The sequence below is a fragment of the Pteronotus mesoamericanus genome, unplaced genomic scaffold, assembly GCF_021234165.1.
Source record: "Pteronotus mesoamericanus isolate MK-2021 breed Mesoamerican mustached bat unplaced genomic scaffold, CSHL_Meso_final contig_65, whole genome shotgun sequence".
Taxonomy (NCBI): Eukaryota; Metazoa; Chordata; class Mammalia; order Chiroptera; family Mormoopidae; genus Pteronotus; species Pteronotus mesoamericanus.
The window spans coordinates 6,229,045-6,246,823 of NW_026555228.1; the positions used below are offsets into that span (position 1 = coordinate 6,229,045).

General features: G+C 40.6%; 2 protein-coding genes across 2 annotated transcripts in view; one reads left to right on the forward strand and one right to left on the reverse strand.

The window, feature by feature from the left end:
• Window positions 1-9,122, reverse strand: part of PIR (pirin) — an 86,502-nt gene extending 77,380 nt beyond the window's left edge. The window contains exons 1-2 of the mRNA XM_054581085.1: window positions 9,013-9,122; window positions 7,330-7,460 (exon numbers count right to left, since the gene is read on the reverse strand). Of these exons, the coding sequence (XP_054437060.1) occupies window positions 7,330-7,425 (96 nt within the window). The 5' untranslated portion in view covers window positions 7,426-7,460; window positions 9,013-9,122. The remainder of the gene's footprint in view (window positions 1-7,329; window positions 7,461-9,012) is intronic.
• Window positions 9,123-16,969: 7,847 nt separating this feature from the next.
• The window catches only part of BMX (BMX non-receptor tyrosine kinase), a 56,254-nt gene continuing 55,444 nt past the window's right edge, over window positions 16,970-17,779 (forward strand). Inside the window, exon 1 of the mRNA XM_054581188.1 lies at window positions 16,970-17,095. Coding sequence (XP_054437163.1) covers window positions 17,093-17,095 — 3 coding nt within the window. The 5' untranslated portion in view covers window positions 16,970-17,092. The remainder of the gene's footprint in view (window positions 17,096-17,779) is intronic.

The window sequence follows — 17,779 nt, forward strand, 5'->3', positions numbered from 1 at the left end:
GGAAGGTGTCACTTAAGCTGGGTCTTAAAATACATGTAGGAGTTAATCAAGTAGAAAGGGGAGAAGGAAGACTATTCCAAGAAAAATAGCAGAGACAGAGATTGTAACCTTGAAGAACTGCAAGAAAACTGTTGAGGCAAAAGATGAACATGGAATTATGATGAAAGATGGGCTGAGGAGATAGGTCAAGCATTAAAGAAGTTTGGGTTTCATCCTGAAGGTGATGGATTTTAATCAGAGGTTGAGATGATCAGATTTAGAAAGAGAAAGGGGAGAGAGTATTTAGAAAGTCACTTCAATAATCTGAATAAGGACAAAGGCCAGGCCTAAAACAATGGCAGTGGTGATAGAGAATGGGGAAAAAAGAAGAGCATTAGATGACTCCCAAACTTAAACAGCTACTATGCCTGGGAGAATGGCAGGGCCATCCAGAAGCACAAGGAATATAACAGAAGCAGTCATGGTGACTTCATTTTAGTCACATTGAGTTTGAGATATCTATATAAATGTTACCTGTATAAATGGAACTTTGAATATTTAGTGTCCAGCATATTGTGCAAAAGCTAGAAGGCAATTGAAGATAAATCTTGAGTTCAAATGAGAGTTGGAAACAGACTGAAATTGCTCTGAATCTACAAACCAATTTGGGAAGAATGGACATTCAAATATAATATTGAGTTTTCCTATACATACACATGGTTATCTCCATTTATTTAGGTCTTTGAAAATGTCTTCCAATAGAACTTGTTATTTTCTCCATAAAGATTTTGCATACGTTTTTTTCTAGCTAACATAATTTTGAAGGTATTATAAACAGTATTTTTAAATTATGTTTTTGAATAGTTTGGTGCTGGGGATTAGAAATGTAGATAGGTGATTTTACACATTTCTAAGCTCTTACTAATTTTCATAATTCATCTATAGCTTCTTTTGGGTTTTCTTTGCAAACATTCATAGCACCAGTGTATTTATCAATAAGTTTTTGCCCAATAGCTCACAAACAAGTTTTTCACTTCCATTAAAGCCGTGGAAGGCTGCTAAGCTTGGCTGGCCTCTACATGTCTTCTCAGTGTGGGTCCTGAGCTGAAACAGTGGCCACTATCTAGAACATGCTTTTCTGATAACCAAGGTTGGAGCAAAAAAATGAGCCAAGCCAATCATGCACAATCACATTAATACATATTATTGGTCAAAGCATGTGACATGGCCAAGCCCAAAGTCAGGGAGGGCCATACTTAAACCTTCCTTATGGGACTCAGGGCTAATGCAACTAAAAGTGGGTGGGCATGCATAATACCATTACAGAAGCAATTTTTCAACTCATGTTCTGCAATACCTGACTATGTAGTCCCGGGCCCTGACCTCTTTTTCCTTAGACTGTCAAATAAAAAATGACAGTAGTCAACACAACAATAGCTGTCCAGTGTGAATGAATCAAAATTATACCTATTTTTGTCAGACAGGCAAAAAATCTATTTTTTGGTGTGCTGCAGAATTTTAGTAATAGTTTATGTGCAATGACACGAATTAGTCTATGAGCCTATTTTTGATTTGTTGTTCATTTATATTGTTCTTTAGATTCCACAAATAAATGACATCATATGATATTTGTCTTTCTCTGGCTTATATGGCTAGCTAATTAATTTTAAGTTATTTATTTATTTTCTTCAGGGTATTTACTCTGTTATACTTCTATAAATGAAAGTACAAATACTCTCTTTGTCTCTTTCTCCGGTTTTGACTCTTGTTTTCGCTACAGGTGGAAAACACACACACAGGTGCACACACATGTGTATATAAATAACATATATAGTACATACACACAAAGTCAACAATCTACTGCAAGTTTCTTTTTACCTAACCAAGTCTCAGTCTCTTTACTTTAAAATGTAGACTGTGACCTATATAAAGCCGGGTAAGTCCATCTTTTTGTAGCCTGTCTCAGTCCAGTGTTTCCTCCAATCCAATATTAAAAAGTAATTGAAAACAAAGTATTCATTGAATTCTTTCAAAAATGTCAAAGGAGGGCTTCAACTTAAAGACTGCAGAAGTCAGGGAGCTGGTTGAGAAAGGAGTCAGAGGGATGAACTGTTTAACTTGCCAAGGGATGAGGGAAAAGTGTGAGAAACACTCTTCCTCCATCAGGCAAGAGTATCTTGCATTAGACTATTGTACTAAAGTATTATTTTCAGGCTAGATATTAGCCCTCATGAAAGTTCCTAATAGTCTATAAACATTTGACGAGTATTCAAGAGCATTTGTTAATAAAGAAACATGTTACCTGTAGACAAGATCTGATTTGTATGAGAACTCTGATTTCCTAAAACGCTTGACTTGGTCACCAACTCATCTACATCTTTCTCTCTCTACATATTAAACTGATGATATTTCAAAGTTTTTGGACCATATGAGAATTTCCTTTCCTTCAAACATTCCCAAATCCTTTAGTTGCCACATCCAGGTATCAGCTTCCAAGCTATTTGTTTTGATCTCTTGAGAAGGCAAGTCAAAACCTGTGGCCACCACCCCTCAAGTCTGCGGCACTCCCATAATAAAGCTTCAGCAGCCTGGTATTTTTAAGTCAGGAAGCACTGGAAGTAGCTACCAGAAATGTCAGTTCCTTGGGGACAGGGCCAACCCTCTACTTTATAATGTTCCATTGAATAAGAATAATTCTGTGTATATAGAAAATACTCCATGAACATCCTAAGTAGTACTGTGTTAGGCCCCTAGCATCCCTTGCAACTAGTGTGATCGTATGACTGAATCTCACTAGAGACTCAGAAGAGAGCTATAGAGAAGTTGTTGGGTGAGACTTTTAGGGAAATCCCTTATAAAAGGAGGATAGAGTGTTGGCAGGTATTCTTTCGCCTTTCCTCTCTTCCTCCATTTGGTATCCAAGGGCAAATGGTAGCTCTAGTTCCCGCAGCTGTCTTGGGCCATAAAGTGATGCAGTATGGATGTACTAAGAATGAGGAACTGAAATAGAATGAGTGTGGGTCTCTGGTAAGTATGGAGCCTCCAGGCCCACCCTGGGCCATTTAATTTTCAGTTTTCAGAAGAAAAACACGAAGCTTCATGTATGTAAACCATTGGTTTTGGAGGGTGCTTTTTGTTATGTATAATCAGACCTAGTTCTAACAGATATAAGGGCAATAATGCCTGTGGCAGCAACCTACAATCAAGTCAGACCCCATCCTCCCAATACCCCACAAAAGGCCAGCTTACATCAAGACAATATGGCAGCAGCAGAAGGGGGAAGCCCTTCAAAGGCAGCTCCAACAGCACTGCCTACCTCCTGGATTTACTCAGCCTCTAGACTGTGGCCTGAGGGTAATGATGAGAAGGCAGAAGGAAACTGCCAGTACATGGTCCAGGTCTAGCCTGGAAAGGACTTCAGCTATAACTCTACACCCCTCTACCTTTACTCACTATCTATAGACCCTGATAATGGAGAATTCCACCTACAGAGGCTATATCAATCAGAACCAAGATTATTTGATAATATTAAAGAACTCATAATTTTTTAGTGTGATAATTGGATTACAGTTATATTTTTAAATTTTATTTATTTATTTATTTTTAGAGAGAGGGGAAGGAAGGGAGAAAGAAAGGAAGAGAAACATTGATGTGTGAGAGATATATCAATTGGTTGCTTCTGTCATGCCCCCATCTGGGGACCCAGCCCAAAACCCAGGCATGTGCCCTGACTGGGAATCGAACAGGTGACCCTTTGGTTCACAGGTCAGCACTCAATCCAGTGAGCCACACCAGCCAGGGCAGACTGTAGTTATATTTTTAAAGTTCTTATGTTTTAGAGACACAAACCGAAATATTTATAAATGAAATTATTCACTTCAAAATACTCTCAGTGATGGGGATATAGATGAAATAAAATTGCCCATGAGCTGATCATTGTGGACACTGGGTACATGAAGATTCAGTATACTATTTCTCTATTTTGATAAGGTTGAAATTCTTCATAATTCAAAAAAAGAAATATGAGTGGTCCCCGGAAATTCACACTCCACCCAAGGAGGGGGAGGGGGAGAGGGAGTGGGCACAGAGACAAATGCAGACGAGTAGTGGACTTCCCTCCTATTGGGAGCACAGACAAATCACCCTTTAACATCATGCTATGCAATCATTCAAATTCCAGCCTGGCTGATTCAGCCCATGTATAATTGTAATGAAAGGTGTGGGCCAGCCCCACTCCATCTCTTCTTGATAATTCATTACCAAAATGCTCAGTGAGAGCATTGTGAATTCCTATAACTCCATACTTACAGTCATAGGGAACAAGTAACTTAGAGCCACTGATGCTAAACACTGTTGTAAATTCTATGCTAAAATAGCTTGGGCTCTGAAGTTTATGAGACATACCTTCAGTGACAAATCCTTGGTGCAAAAAGTTTGAAAAGTAACTGCCTTGAAGTTAGATAGATGCTTTCCTTCTCTGCTGATTGGCCGGTTATGGTCTAACTTCTAGGCAAGGTGGTAGTGTATAGAGTGCTAAAAATATAATAGCAATCTAAATGGCCAAAAGTAGGGCCATAAGTAAGAGAATAATAGTATGCCCATACACTGGAATATGTCATAGGTATTGAAATGATGTCTATGAAAAATTATTCCTATGAATAGCAGCATAGGAAGTGGTTATGCTACCATGTTAAATGAAAAAATAAGGGTACAAAACTGTATATTCTATGCAATCACCACAATGTAAAATATATGATTGTATGTAGAATGTTGAGATCTTTAAAGCATAGGTTTTCAGCCAGGGACTCTTAACTGGGCATTGTGGGTGGAATTCAGGGGCTATAAACTTGGCTGGAAAAAAATTACATTCTCATTTTCACTAACCTCTAACTGAAATTTACCTCTTCTGGATTTTTCTGCTGTAAAATATGCATAACATAAATTTTACCATTTTAGGTATCATTTCAGTGGTATTAAGGGTATTCACACTGGTGTGCAACAGTCACCATCATCTATCTCCAGAATGAAATTTAACACTTCCTTCAATTATGAATGTAGTCAAAGAACCACAGTAAATTATCAGTACCTGACTTTGTCGCCAATACAAATCAAAGCTATTTTCATATCATGTTACAGTTGTTTCAGGTATACTGAACTATTTTTCATGCTCTTCACAGTTTTGAAATTAAGTAGTTAGAACTGCCCTCAAGTCTTGTGGTTTAATGTAAAACTATTACATTACAAATTTGTTTTGTAATATTTTGTTAACCACATGTCAATATAAAGTTTTCCTTTGTAATCCTATGTATTTTATTTTATGCATTTAAAAACCATTATTCTGAGAAGGAAGTGATAGGTTTCAACAGACCACCAAACGGGTTCACAGGTAAAAAAAAAATGTAGAAACCCTCAGCAGATGTGTTCCTGATAGGTGGAGTAATTAAAGTATTAGCTATCCTCAACATACAATAATGGGTTTACTGATGAGTGTCCAAATTCTTCACAACTCTTTGTTGGTGATGTGGCCTAGTAGAATATGATACCACATCCATCTGCATCTCCCAACATCCATTGTGTGTTTAGCCCTTTGAATAATCCTGTTTGCATCTATCTTTTGGAAAACAATGTTGATGGACCTCAAAAGATATTCGTAGCTAAAGAGGAAGCTAATGATAAAAAGCATATGAGAATATCAGGGCAGATTTTAAGAAGAACAAACTAACTTCACATTTCAAAACAAATCTATTTCCCTAGTATACTTCTTCCTTTATTTGCATTGCATTACTCATCAGGGAAATGCAAATCAAAACCACAGTGAGATATTACCTCACACCTGTTAGAATGGCTAGGATCAAAAAGACAACAGACAAGTATTAGCAAGGATGTAGAGAAAAGGGAGCCCTCATGCACTGTTGGTGGGAATGTAAATTGGTGCAGCCACTGTGGAAAACAGTATGGAGGTTTCTCAAAAAAATAAAAATGGAACTATCATAGAATCCAGCAGTCCCACTTCTGGATATTTATTCAAATGAAAACCCTAACCCAAAAAGCCATCTGCACTCCCATATTTGTTGCAGCATTATTTACAATAGCCAAGACATGAAAACAACCTAAGTGTCTGTCCATGGATGAATGGACACAGAAGATGTGGTATGTATTATATGCAATGGAATATTACTCAGCCATAAAAAAGGAGGAAATTTTTACCATTTATGACAACATGAATGGACCTTGAGTGCATTATGCTAAGTGATACAAGTCCGAGAAAGACAAATACTATATGATCTCAGTTATATGTGAAATCTAAAAAAAGCAAAAATCTAAAACAAGGTCACAGATACAGAGAACAGATTGCTGGATGCCAGAGGTGGGGGGTGGGGTGAGTGAAATGGGTAAAGAGGGTTAAGAGTTACAAACCTCCGGTTATAAATAAGTCATGAGATGTAATGTACAGTAGGGCAACTATAGTTAATATACTGCACTGCATATTTGAAAGTTGCTAAGAGAGATTTTAAAAGTCCTCATCACAAGAATAAAAATTTTTGTTAACTATCTATGGTAACAGATGTTAACTAGACTTATTGTGGTGATCATTTCACTATATATACAAATATTGAGTCATTATGTTGTACACCTGAAACCAATATAGTGTTATATGTCAATTATACCTCAAAAAAAGGTATCTTTTTGGAATCTGGTATGGTGCTGGGCATAGTATTCCATGTGTTATAATCATCATTTGAATATCTTTCTGTGAATATAAGATTTTCCTTTCACAAGTCCCATGTCTCCCATAATTTTCAAATGAAAGAGCCCTCTGATGTAGAGCTTCAGAGCTTTCAGAGAAAGCCTCTACTTACCGCCTCCACCATCACAAGAGGCCCACAGGGTTGGATCCCAGCAGTCTCTCTATGAACCCAAATCCCTGGCAATGCCTGACTGGTCAAGGGTATAGACTTGTTCCAAGCCAAGCCAATCAGATTCTCTCTCCTAGGAATTTGGAATTGAGACCCAGAGTCATCCCAGTTACTTTCACTTGTGGGCATGTAAACTTAGGGGCATATGATGGGCATGCTTGGTGATACACATGCTGAGGCTGATGGGATATGGGTGGGCAGAGAACAGATGTTTCATGATGCTCAGCTGCACCTTCTGCCCAGGACCTCTATATCCATGCTACAGAAATCCCCTTTTGACAGGGATCCCAAATGCTAAGTTTAGACTTAGCTCCTATGGCTCTTCACAGGTCAGTTCATGATGGTCTTGGGCCCTCTATACCCAAGTTTGCCCTCAGTGTCCCACCAGTCCCTTCTGCAAAAAAGCACAAAACAGCCACCAAACCACACATACCTCAGGTCTGCCAATGCTTCTGCGGACCCTTGCTCCAACCCCTTCTGACTGCTCCTGGCTGAGCACTGAGAGGGTGACCTTCTTGGAGGATACCATGTTGAAGTCCCAAAAGAGACTGTTCTGATGCTGAACTGTAGAGGGTGGAAGGCAAAAGGAGGGATAACAAAACAGAAAAGTTACTAAGTCCTAAGTCACATCCAAATAATACAAAATAAAGGATATGAAAGTCAGACTTGCCCCAAATACTAACAGCTACAATTTATTGATTGCTTATTATGTATGAGATATGATTTGATGATTTAAACAGCAGTCATGATGGTTAATGTGTATAAGTACTTACTGGATTCCCAGACACCAGTTTTTTACAATTGTTTTCTCATATGATCCTCCAGCCATCTTCTACAAGGTTTAGCACTATGGGCACTTTATCTGCTTTATGTCACTAAAATCTCTCAGCCTGCCCCCCACCCATTGCCCCATGAGGCTGAGAGAGTTGTGCATGGTAACATAGGGAACACTGAGGGAAAACAAGAGGTCTGTGGCTCTCTGCAGAATGCTGAAGAACATGGCATTGAAAGGAATCTTTAAGGGTCATCAAATTCAAAGGCCCATCTATCCCTAAAGTTCAGGACCAGGTCTTCTGGCAAGAAATCTTCACACTTTCTCATGAAGTGTTCCAGAGCACAGTGTTTCAGGACCAAGCACAGAACAAGTATAACCAGTAGTTTTTCCTCCTCAAGTGCTTGAAGAGAGGAACCCCAATTCCTAAAGCTCTTCTTCAAAAGAAATATAATCCATTACGTCTAAGATTCCTAGCCAAACCAACAGATGCTTTAGCAAGAAGCATAAATCCTGGAGCTAGACAACTTGGGTTTGCATCCCAGCTTCACCACATACCAGTTGTGTGACCTTAGGCCATTTGCTAAACCTCTCCTTCCTCAGTTTTTCCATCAGCGCTCTAAAGTCAGCTGCTGTTGTTCAAAGCACTCTATCTGGCAATGCCCTCCTCTGTCAGTCAAGGCCCAACCTAAGATGTGCCCTCCCAGGAGCAATTAATCAATATTTATTGGGTGCTGGATTGTGGGGCACAGATACAAGCGCAAGCCTCAGAACCATCCAAAATAGTCATCACCTACAAACTAGCAATTCGGAAGTATTTTGCCCACATGTGGACTATTTCTGAGCCTTCCAGGCTCCTACAATTAAATTTTATGCACGTTAGATACATGGAATAGACTGACAGCTGCCGAGTTGGTGGGGGCCAGACTCTATGAAAGACGGAGAAGGGATTAATCAAAGAACATTTATGCATGATCTATTGACTGGGCAATGATATTGGGATTGACTGAGAGAGGGGAGGGGAGGGGGGCTGGGTGGAGGTGGGAAAATGGAGAAAAGCGAGAACTGTAATAGCATAAACAATAAAATTAAAAAAAACAACTGTTATAATAAATTCTATGCATGTGAAGGACCTACGAGCAACTCCCAAATCACACTGCTTCGCAGAAAGAAGAGCTGGCTACCACTTTCCCCCAATTGCAAAGAACTACTAAGCATCTCTAGTCATCTCCCTCGTAGATTCCCCTAGGCATCTGAAGCGAGATGGGGAAGCCAGGGGTGCTGCTTCCTGATGCGCAGCGCCCCACCCCCACCCCCACCCCGCGCGGGCGCCTGGGTACTCACGCAACGGCGGCTGGAATCTGTGCGGCGGGTGCGGGTGCGGGTGCGTGTGTGGGCAGCGGGCCGAGTGCAGGGAGGCAGCATGCAGGGCGGGCGCAGGGAAGCCGCATCACTGTGACTCAGCACTTTGCTGACACAGGGAGGCGGGAGGCGGAGGCGGGAGGGGGGAGGGGGGAGGGGGGAGGCGGGAGGCGAGAGTTCGTGTCTCAGGGGCCTTGGGCAGGGGCGACACTCCTTATTGACACTGTACAAGTGTTCTTGCTCCGCGCTCCCCTGCCAGCTCAACTGCCAGCTGCCATTTGGCCTCTGCGTCCCTCCTGCCCTGGGGGTGTGGAGGGGCTGGGCCCTTGGAGGAATGTGTGGGCCAGACAGGTGCTCTGATCAGAGTGAGGGTCCCAGCTCGACTCCCTAGGAAACCTGTCTTTAACTGGAATCTACTTGCCAGCAACCCCGCAGAGCCTGCCGGGGATTTGAATCGTGCCTCCACCACTTTTTAAATCCGTGACCTTTTGCAAGTGGCTCATTTCTTCCATTGTAAAATGAGGATGTTGATGATAATACAATACAACTTCTTAGAGTTGTGATGAGAATTAAATGAGCTTGACAGGTTCAAAACTCTACACAATTGTTTGTAACATAAATAAGTTGCCTGCTGTTTGCCACTTGTGGGGGGGGGGGGCGGTTGTTGAAGAGTTTTCCCAGGAGAGGGAGGAGTTAGAAAAGCCAGTAAAGGGATCTAGTTCACTGTTAGAATTCTTCTTTTTCGTCTTCTTCTTCCTCTTCCTCTTCTTCCTCATCCTCTTCCTCCTCTTCCCCTTCCTCTCCTCCCCCCTTCTTCTTCTCCTTCTCTTTCTTCATTGCTAGGATTCTTAGCCAGGATACCAGGGGTACCAGGGGTATGTGTCTGTTGTCTAAACACCAGAAATAGGTGCGGCTATTTCAATGAAACCTTAATTGTGGATACTGAAATATGAGTTTTGCGTGATTTTCACTTGTCCATAAATGTTATTCCTCTTTTGATTTTTTTTATTTCCACCACTTAAAAATGTAAAAACTATTCTTAGCTTGCAGGCTGTAAAAACTAGTTAGTGGGTCAGAGGTGGCCACAGGCCTAGTCTGCCCACCCCTGCTTTAAAAGAGGTTAGTAGTGGAACAAGGACTTTCCCCTGGATGTCTAATATGTCAGTGGGGCTCAAACTCCCTCCCCACCTTACTTAAATAATTCAAAGTTAAATGAGATAATACACATGAGCACTAAAAGTGTCATGAAATAAAGTATTGTGGCTTACATCTTCATTATGCCTACTTCTGCAACTGTCTCCAAATAAAATAGAAGCACGGGCTCTCTGGCATTCTGCAATCTTTAGTAAATGCTTCTGCCTTCCTTACCAAAAAGTTCAACATTTAGCCAATTGTCTGAGCCTAAAACACAAGTTTTCTCCTCAATCTTTCACTTTTGCTTTGAAATCCTATGGATGCTGCTCCTAATCTCTTAAATACATCCAGTCCTTCCCATTTTGACTGCCACCATCCATCTTCTCTGATAGCCGGTCCCACTCTTACATTCAGGCCTACCACTCCAACTCACAGGGGAATGGAATAACTGCCTAAGACCTGCATTGCCCTCAAGAGAAAGTCCTGGGATGTCATTAACCCTCAACACAATGACATTTGCTCAAGGACTCACACACACACACACACACACAGAGGCACCGCCTTTTTCCACCATACTGAACTTCATTTAGGCTCTGCAATGTGCATTCTCTCTCTTGTTGGCTTGCTGTGCCTCTGTCTAAAACTTTCTATCTCCTGATCTGGCTTATTCACATTCATCTTTCAGCTCTCAGTTGGGTATCACTCCCTCTGGGAAAACTTCCCTTTTTGTCACTTCAAGTCTGGATGAGATGTTGGACACAGTAATCATCGCACTTATGCTTTCTTGACCAGAGTTGCAGTTTATCTTTCTTTGAAAGATTCTCTTCCTAAGATGGCCCCAACAGTACATCTAGACAAAGAAGTCATCGTAGAAGTAGATCCCCTAGCCCCAGCTGAGGCAAGTGATGAGATGTGAACATCCAATTGCATCCTTCCTTACTTCTGGACCCACAGAATTGTAAGCAAATAAAAATAGTTGTTTTAAGCCACTCAATTTCCAAGTCATTTGTTTCATAATAACAGCTGAGAAATATTCTTTTATGTGACAGGAGACATGAGGTGGATTTTCAAAGTTCTCTGGACTAAAGGAAAACTCTTTTAAATATTTGCCCTATTAGAAAGTATCTATGTCCATTTAAATGTTATTAGCAAGGCAACCAGCCTTACAGGAAGATCAACAATTATTAAACTAGACTTGAGAGATTAACTGTGGGATCCCACAGGCCATAGCAGTGACCCTTGGAGTTCAGGTGTCCTGAAAAGCTCCTCTGTTACAAGTAGCATTCACAGGGACAGCTTCATAATAAAAGAAAACAGGAGAGAATGACTTCACTATGCATTTTTACCACCTATACTGGGTCATTATGCATTCTATACTGGGTATGGGGTACTCTTGGGGAGGTTTTCAGTTTATCACCCTTTCAAAGCTTTCTCTGGGCCTTAAAATCCCCTCCACCTCTGAAACTATAACAGGAGCAAGAGTTTCCCTTCCTCCTTCAGTATGAGAAACCAGTGACAGGGAGAAGCTAAGTCCAAGGGCAGGTGTTGTTAGGCCTGAAAAGCTAGAACATTTAAAGTGAGGTAAAACAAAGTTAGGAGGGGACAGATTTTTACAAATAGAATATAGGGCATGTAGCATTTCATTATAGCAGGTCCCACTTTTGAGCTGAGAAATGTGACATAGAGCTTTGAGCACTTTTCACACTGTCATTTGCCACCCAGATTGAGATGTGAAGCAGGCAACTGGATATATGAGTGTATAAATAGACCATCGATGGTCTTTGGAACCCTGGGAAACAAAGAAAACTCCATGCTGATATGACGGTGAAGAGAGTCTTCCCTAAATAGTTGCAAATAACAGCATTATAATCTTTAAAGATACCTACATAAATAGATTTTATTTGAACTTTTTCCTTCCTTATGTGAAAATTATATTTTTCTCTTTTGTATGACTTGACTTTCTTCTGAAAGATATATTTTATAGGAATATATGGACATCTTGTACATTTCATTATTTGCATTTTTTCTCCTTGAAACAGTCACTCAAAAACTCTTTCTTACAGATTGGTCAATTTTTCATGATGCGCCTCCCAGGGCACTGTAGCTGCTGTTCATTAAATGATGAATATCTCTGGACTATTCCATATTAGGGATTCAAACTCACTGAACCCAGGAAATCAATTGGCTCCAAGCCTGGGACTGATTATTTTGTAGGCATTGGTTTATGAAAGCCATTAATGTGGTTGAGGACATCCAAATATATCCAGAAAAGATGAGCATATGTGACTCCCATTTCCACCATCATGAGAGCAATCTGCACAGACCTGGTCTGTTCCATTGACCAGAGTTCTGACTCAGAAGCTATATGTAACCAACAGTTGCACAAAACTCATAACTGTGTTCCTGTCTTCCCGTTGAGCTTTGGGCAGCATGCCAGGAAGGAATGGCTTATGACCCTTTCTTCTGAGCCACAGAACTTTCCTAGAATTCATCATAAGCCAAACGCTCTTGGCCCTGAAAAGCCAATTCATCTGTGAACCAGGGAAATAGAGAAACTCTGATAACTTTTCTCCGTTTTCAGCTTTTGTAAGGTTGTATCTTCTGGCCAAATAAAGGCTGCTTTCAAGATTATAGTATTGGATTAAAATAAAAGCTAATTTGAATTAAACTCTAGTTAATGTTTTATATACTCTGGTGTTTATGGATGAAGTATGCTGATGGCTGCAACTTACTTTGCACAAAAAAATAATAATAGCAGTAGTAGTAATACCAGGAAGGTGGACAGATAGATGGATAGAGAGGTTCATAAACAGGTAGATGACAAAGCAAATGTAAAATGTAATTGTAGAATCTAGATGGCGATGTATGGGTTTCACCGTACAATTTTTTAAAAACTTCTCTGTATTTCAAAATTTTTCATGATATAATTTTGGGAAAAACTATTGAATAATTTGAATCAAAGTAGGACTCATGGCTAGAAGAGTTCCATAATGATACCCCATTTCCTTATGTTCTTTGCTTCCAACTCTGACACCTTGAACACAGTAAAATTCAATGCATGTCTATTGAACTGAGCTGTTAAATTAAATTCCAAGCTGGTAAGTCACTTCCGCAGCTGGCAGAATTCTCCTAGAGCATGAGTTGGCAAAATTTTCCTGTGAAGGTCAGATGGTAAATATTTGCAACTTGTGGGCATATGGTCTCTGTCACAGCTACTCAACTCTGCCACTGTACAATGAAAGCATCCATAGACAATATATAAACAAATGGCCAGTGCTGTGTTCCAAAAACGTTACCTATGAAAACAGGTGGTAGTCATACTTTGCCAACCCCATCTAGACCCCAAATCCTTACTTTCCACTAAAAAGTAGGAGTAAAATTGGCAAAATGCCAACAGTCTATGTAAATATTTCAGATGTCACTCAAGGTCATAACAAAACAACAAACCTTTTCATGTCCACCTCTACCCTTCAATTACCTACCTTCTTTCATGACAAACAAGGCTCATGAAAGATTCGTTCCACCATCGAACCTGAAGTTTAACATGGAAGCACCCTTAGGAAAGGTGATACATTAATCTTCGATGCTAGTAAATGTAAATAATTCACATCAGATCCCAATCTCCCAGCTGATTATTTCAGCACCAGAATGAATAAGTGTAGGAGGTGAGGAAGTGACACCCCCCACTCACTGCCATGAAGAGATTCTTATGGAAAAAGCTCAGGCTATAGAGAGAAGTTATTGGAGCCCTGCAGGCTTGCTATTTAGTGAGGAGAGACCAACATTAAATGTAATAAATAAGTAAATTATGTAGTAGGCTTTAAGGTGCTAAATGCTAGTTTAAAAAAATGAACAAGAAGAACAGAGTAAGGGAGATTGGGAGCACTGAGTGGAGGGAGGTTGCAGTATTCAACAGTGTTCCAGGTCGGCCTCATTAGGAAGATGCAGTTTGAAGCAGAGCCTAGAGATGTAGGCAATTAACCAGGCATGTATCTGTGACAGTTTGCCAAGCACCAAGAGGAAAGCACCAATGCAAAGGACCTGGGGCAGATGGCACTCTGAATATTGCAAGAACGGCAAGGAGGCCAGTTTTAGGAGTTGCTCTGCGAGGTAAAAGAATAATAAGATGTAAGAGGTGGGAGCAGAAGAGAGGTTGGGGGCACATTGGAGAGTTCAGACTGGAGGAGTGGCAGCATTTGACTTACATTTAGAAAAATCACTGTGGCTAGTAAGTGGAGAATAGACTGCAGGGAGCAATTGTGGAAACAGGGACAGAGTCAGGAAGAAAGTGAAGTGTTCCAGGTGACGGATGGTGGCAACTTAGACCAGCAGGTAGCAGTAGAGGTGGTAAAAAGGCCAAATTTTGGATATACTTTGATGATAAAGCTAACCACACCGAGACCTGTCCAGAAAGTTTCCGGCCATGTAGTATGAAAAATAGAGACATTTATTAAAGAAGATACAAGAAACATAGTACATAGGACAATGATGCCTCAGTCCCCTTCAAAGTAGGCACCTTGGTACCTCACACAGTTCTCCCAATTGCCATCAGCTGCCCCGTTGTATTTTCCCGAATCTCATCAGTGGTCTCAAACCTTTTCACTTTCAAAGGTGATTTTAGTTTGGGGGAAAGCCAGAAGTTGCAGGCCACCAAATCTGGGCTGTAGGGGGCTGAGTCACCTGGGTGATTTGATGTTTCACCACAGAACTGCACAAGACATGATGCATGAGCAGGCATGATGTCATGATGAAGCTGCCTATCACCATTTGCCCATAGATGTGGCCTTCTGAATCATCCAAATAGTTTCCTCGGAGGAATGTTCAAGCTTAATGCAAAATTAGATGCAGATTCATTGCTCTACTTGCTCAGTCATTTTGAATGTTACAGCCACACAGTACACAGTACTAACTCAATGGCATCTATTTCCCCCACTGACTAGTACAGTGAAGTCATCATTGTTCATTGCATGCGCATTCCAGTCCACTCTCCTTGGCTGCCAGGTTATATTGATGTCACACAAACCATTCTCGTTACATTAACAATGGCTGGACTTTTTCTGGATAGACCTTGGTATAAGCACTACAACTCCCAAGTGAACAAGCTTGTTTATGTCATGAAGTCAAATTACCCCATGCTGCATCCCTATGCTTGGCGAGTACTAAAGGCTTGTAAGAACAGGTTTTAAAGAAAATTCCTAAGGTTCTCGCTGGGTAGAGGTGAAAAGGCACACTAGAACTTGAGGAAATAAATTTTGTAATCAAAAGAGCTGGTTGACATAATAAGTTAGAATTAAACTAAAGATATGGAAAATTCAGAGCCAAACAAAGGCTTGGGAGAAGTGGCAGAGGAAGTAAATGAATAGAGAATAAGTAAATAAAACTGTGACATTTTTGACTCAGAGGAAACCACTCCTCCAAGCTGCCCTTGAGTGTTTTAAGGCTCAAGAAGGGATGGGCATCCCAAGAGAATGTGCCCAAGTATGTCCAGGGCTCTACTGCTTCCTCGTTCCCCTCACCTCCATTTACTTTTTATTCTAGAATAGATCTTCTGCCATGCTCCCATGCTTAAACAGTGGAGTAAATACAAGTAGCCATGTAGGAAAGAACATTGATTCACCTGCAGTTTCTCAAGTGACTGCCAACTCTATTCCTAGGGAATGGAGAGCTACTTGGAATTCATCAGTGACTTACTTGTTGTCAGAGTGTAATCTCTCTTTGTGTGAAATCTTCTGAAGGACTTTTTGCCCTTCCCAAAATCCCAATTTGAAATAGAAATATTAAAAATGTCTCTGCAAGTTATTTTTCATACATTCTGCTATAATTGAATCTTTACTTGCAGTTCTTCCTCCGCTAGACATAAGCCCCCTGAAGATGTGGGCTGCCTCTGTCCTGCTTATTACTGTGTCTCCAGCCCTTAACAGGTTGCATAGCACATGGAAGGTTCTCAGTAAGACTTGGCTGACTGAATGGATGAAAAGAAATGATGCTAATCCTGTGTCCACTCAAAATAATACCTCTTTGAATGTCAGTAGCTTCACTCTCCTCTTCCAACTCAAGATTTCATCATACTGTATGTGTTTACTAATAACTTAAAATAGCCAACGATTTATAAGTAAACAGTATGACAATGCATGTCAATACGGTAACTAATTTTCTTGGTTGCCCATAGCCAAACCTAAAATAAGTCAGATTTATTTAATGTGACCAGCCAGTGTGCACCAGAGAAAATGGTAGAAAAGAATAAAACCAAAGCTGTGATGTCTTCATAATGATGTCAAATGCCAATCACATTCTTTCATTATAATCTCAGTGCATGGCACTTTAGCAAAACTGATCTCTTTTCCATTTCTGGATTTCTTAATAATCTAAAGTGTACAATGTGCCCCTTTTCAGTCATACTAACTATCTTCTCTCATATATTCTCTTGCCTCCTTTGTCTGGTGTTGAGTTGAAATTTTCATTGCTTATCCTCTGTGCACTTTGACGTTACCTCATGGTTTCCTGACTCATGTGAGAGAAGTCAATGTCAGAAGTGGAGTTTTGCAGAGATATTTTCTTGTCCTTTCCAGCACCAAGTTCTATAAACAAATGCAGGGTTATCACTTGTTCCTGAGAGCTGCCTGAGAAAAGCAGGAGCTGTGGTTATCAAAGTTGGAACCTTTAAGAAATATGCTTTTGTCTCCGTTTTTGTTGCATTCAATCAGATCAACAAGTGTTGGCTAAGTGTCGAGCGTGGTTTCCTGTGGGATTGTGTAAGGGCTTGCAGGACAATAAACGTTTGGGGGGCACTGAGTAATGTAGTCATTTCTGACCTGGCAGCCGGGAAAATGTGAGACAATTTGCTGCTGCTGGAAGAAGGACAGTGGGGTTGTGTCCCTGCAAGAGATCGACTTCACCGTGGAGGACCGGGGCAGTGGAACAGGCCAAAATGGTGCGTTTAAGCAACAGGTGGCTATGCAATTTCATATCCTACAGGAACACAGGTGCAGATCTGGGTGTTGTAGAGCCTACAGTTCAAAAAATTTGGGGAGCCAGCTTTTAAAAATACAAAAATTATGACTATATAGTTGTTGGGGCTCCTCCAGGACTTTGGATGGGACCGTGTAATTTGCTCCCCCCTCCACCTCCTGGCTCAAAATCTTGTCCAGGGCAGCTGTCAGGCCGTATGTATATCCCCACCGTCTCCATCGAGTTTTGTGTTGTTTCCTCTGATTTTCTCCTCACTATTTTTTACATATTGCCTGTCCGTGACTTTTCATATTGGCTTCTTTGCTTCCAAAGGCAAAGAAATGTTAGCCATTATTTCTTTTCTCTTTGTTTTTATGATGTTATTTTAGCTACAGATATTTGTTCTTAGGTCCCTGAAGTATCCTTAAATCAGAGGCTTAGGGGTATTTTAGATGGAAATAAAAAAGATGGAAGGGAGGGGAACCATAAGCTGTATCCACATCCATATAATTTTGAAAATTCTTGTGGACTGTGATGATTTCATTGGATTTAAAAAGTGGTGCACTATCATGTGGTCTAGATCAGTGATTTTCAAAATCTCCTATGCACTTAGATGACCTGTGGATTTCAGTAAAATTCAGATTCTGATGCACTAAGTCTAGGGTGG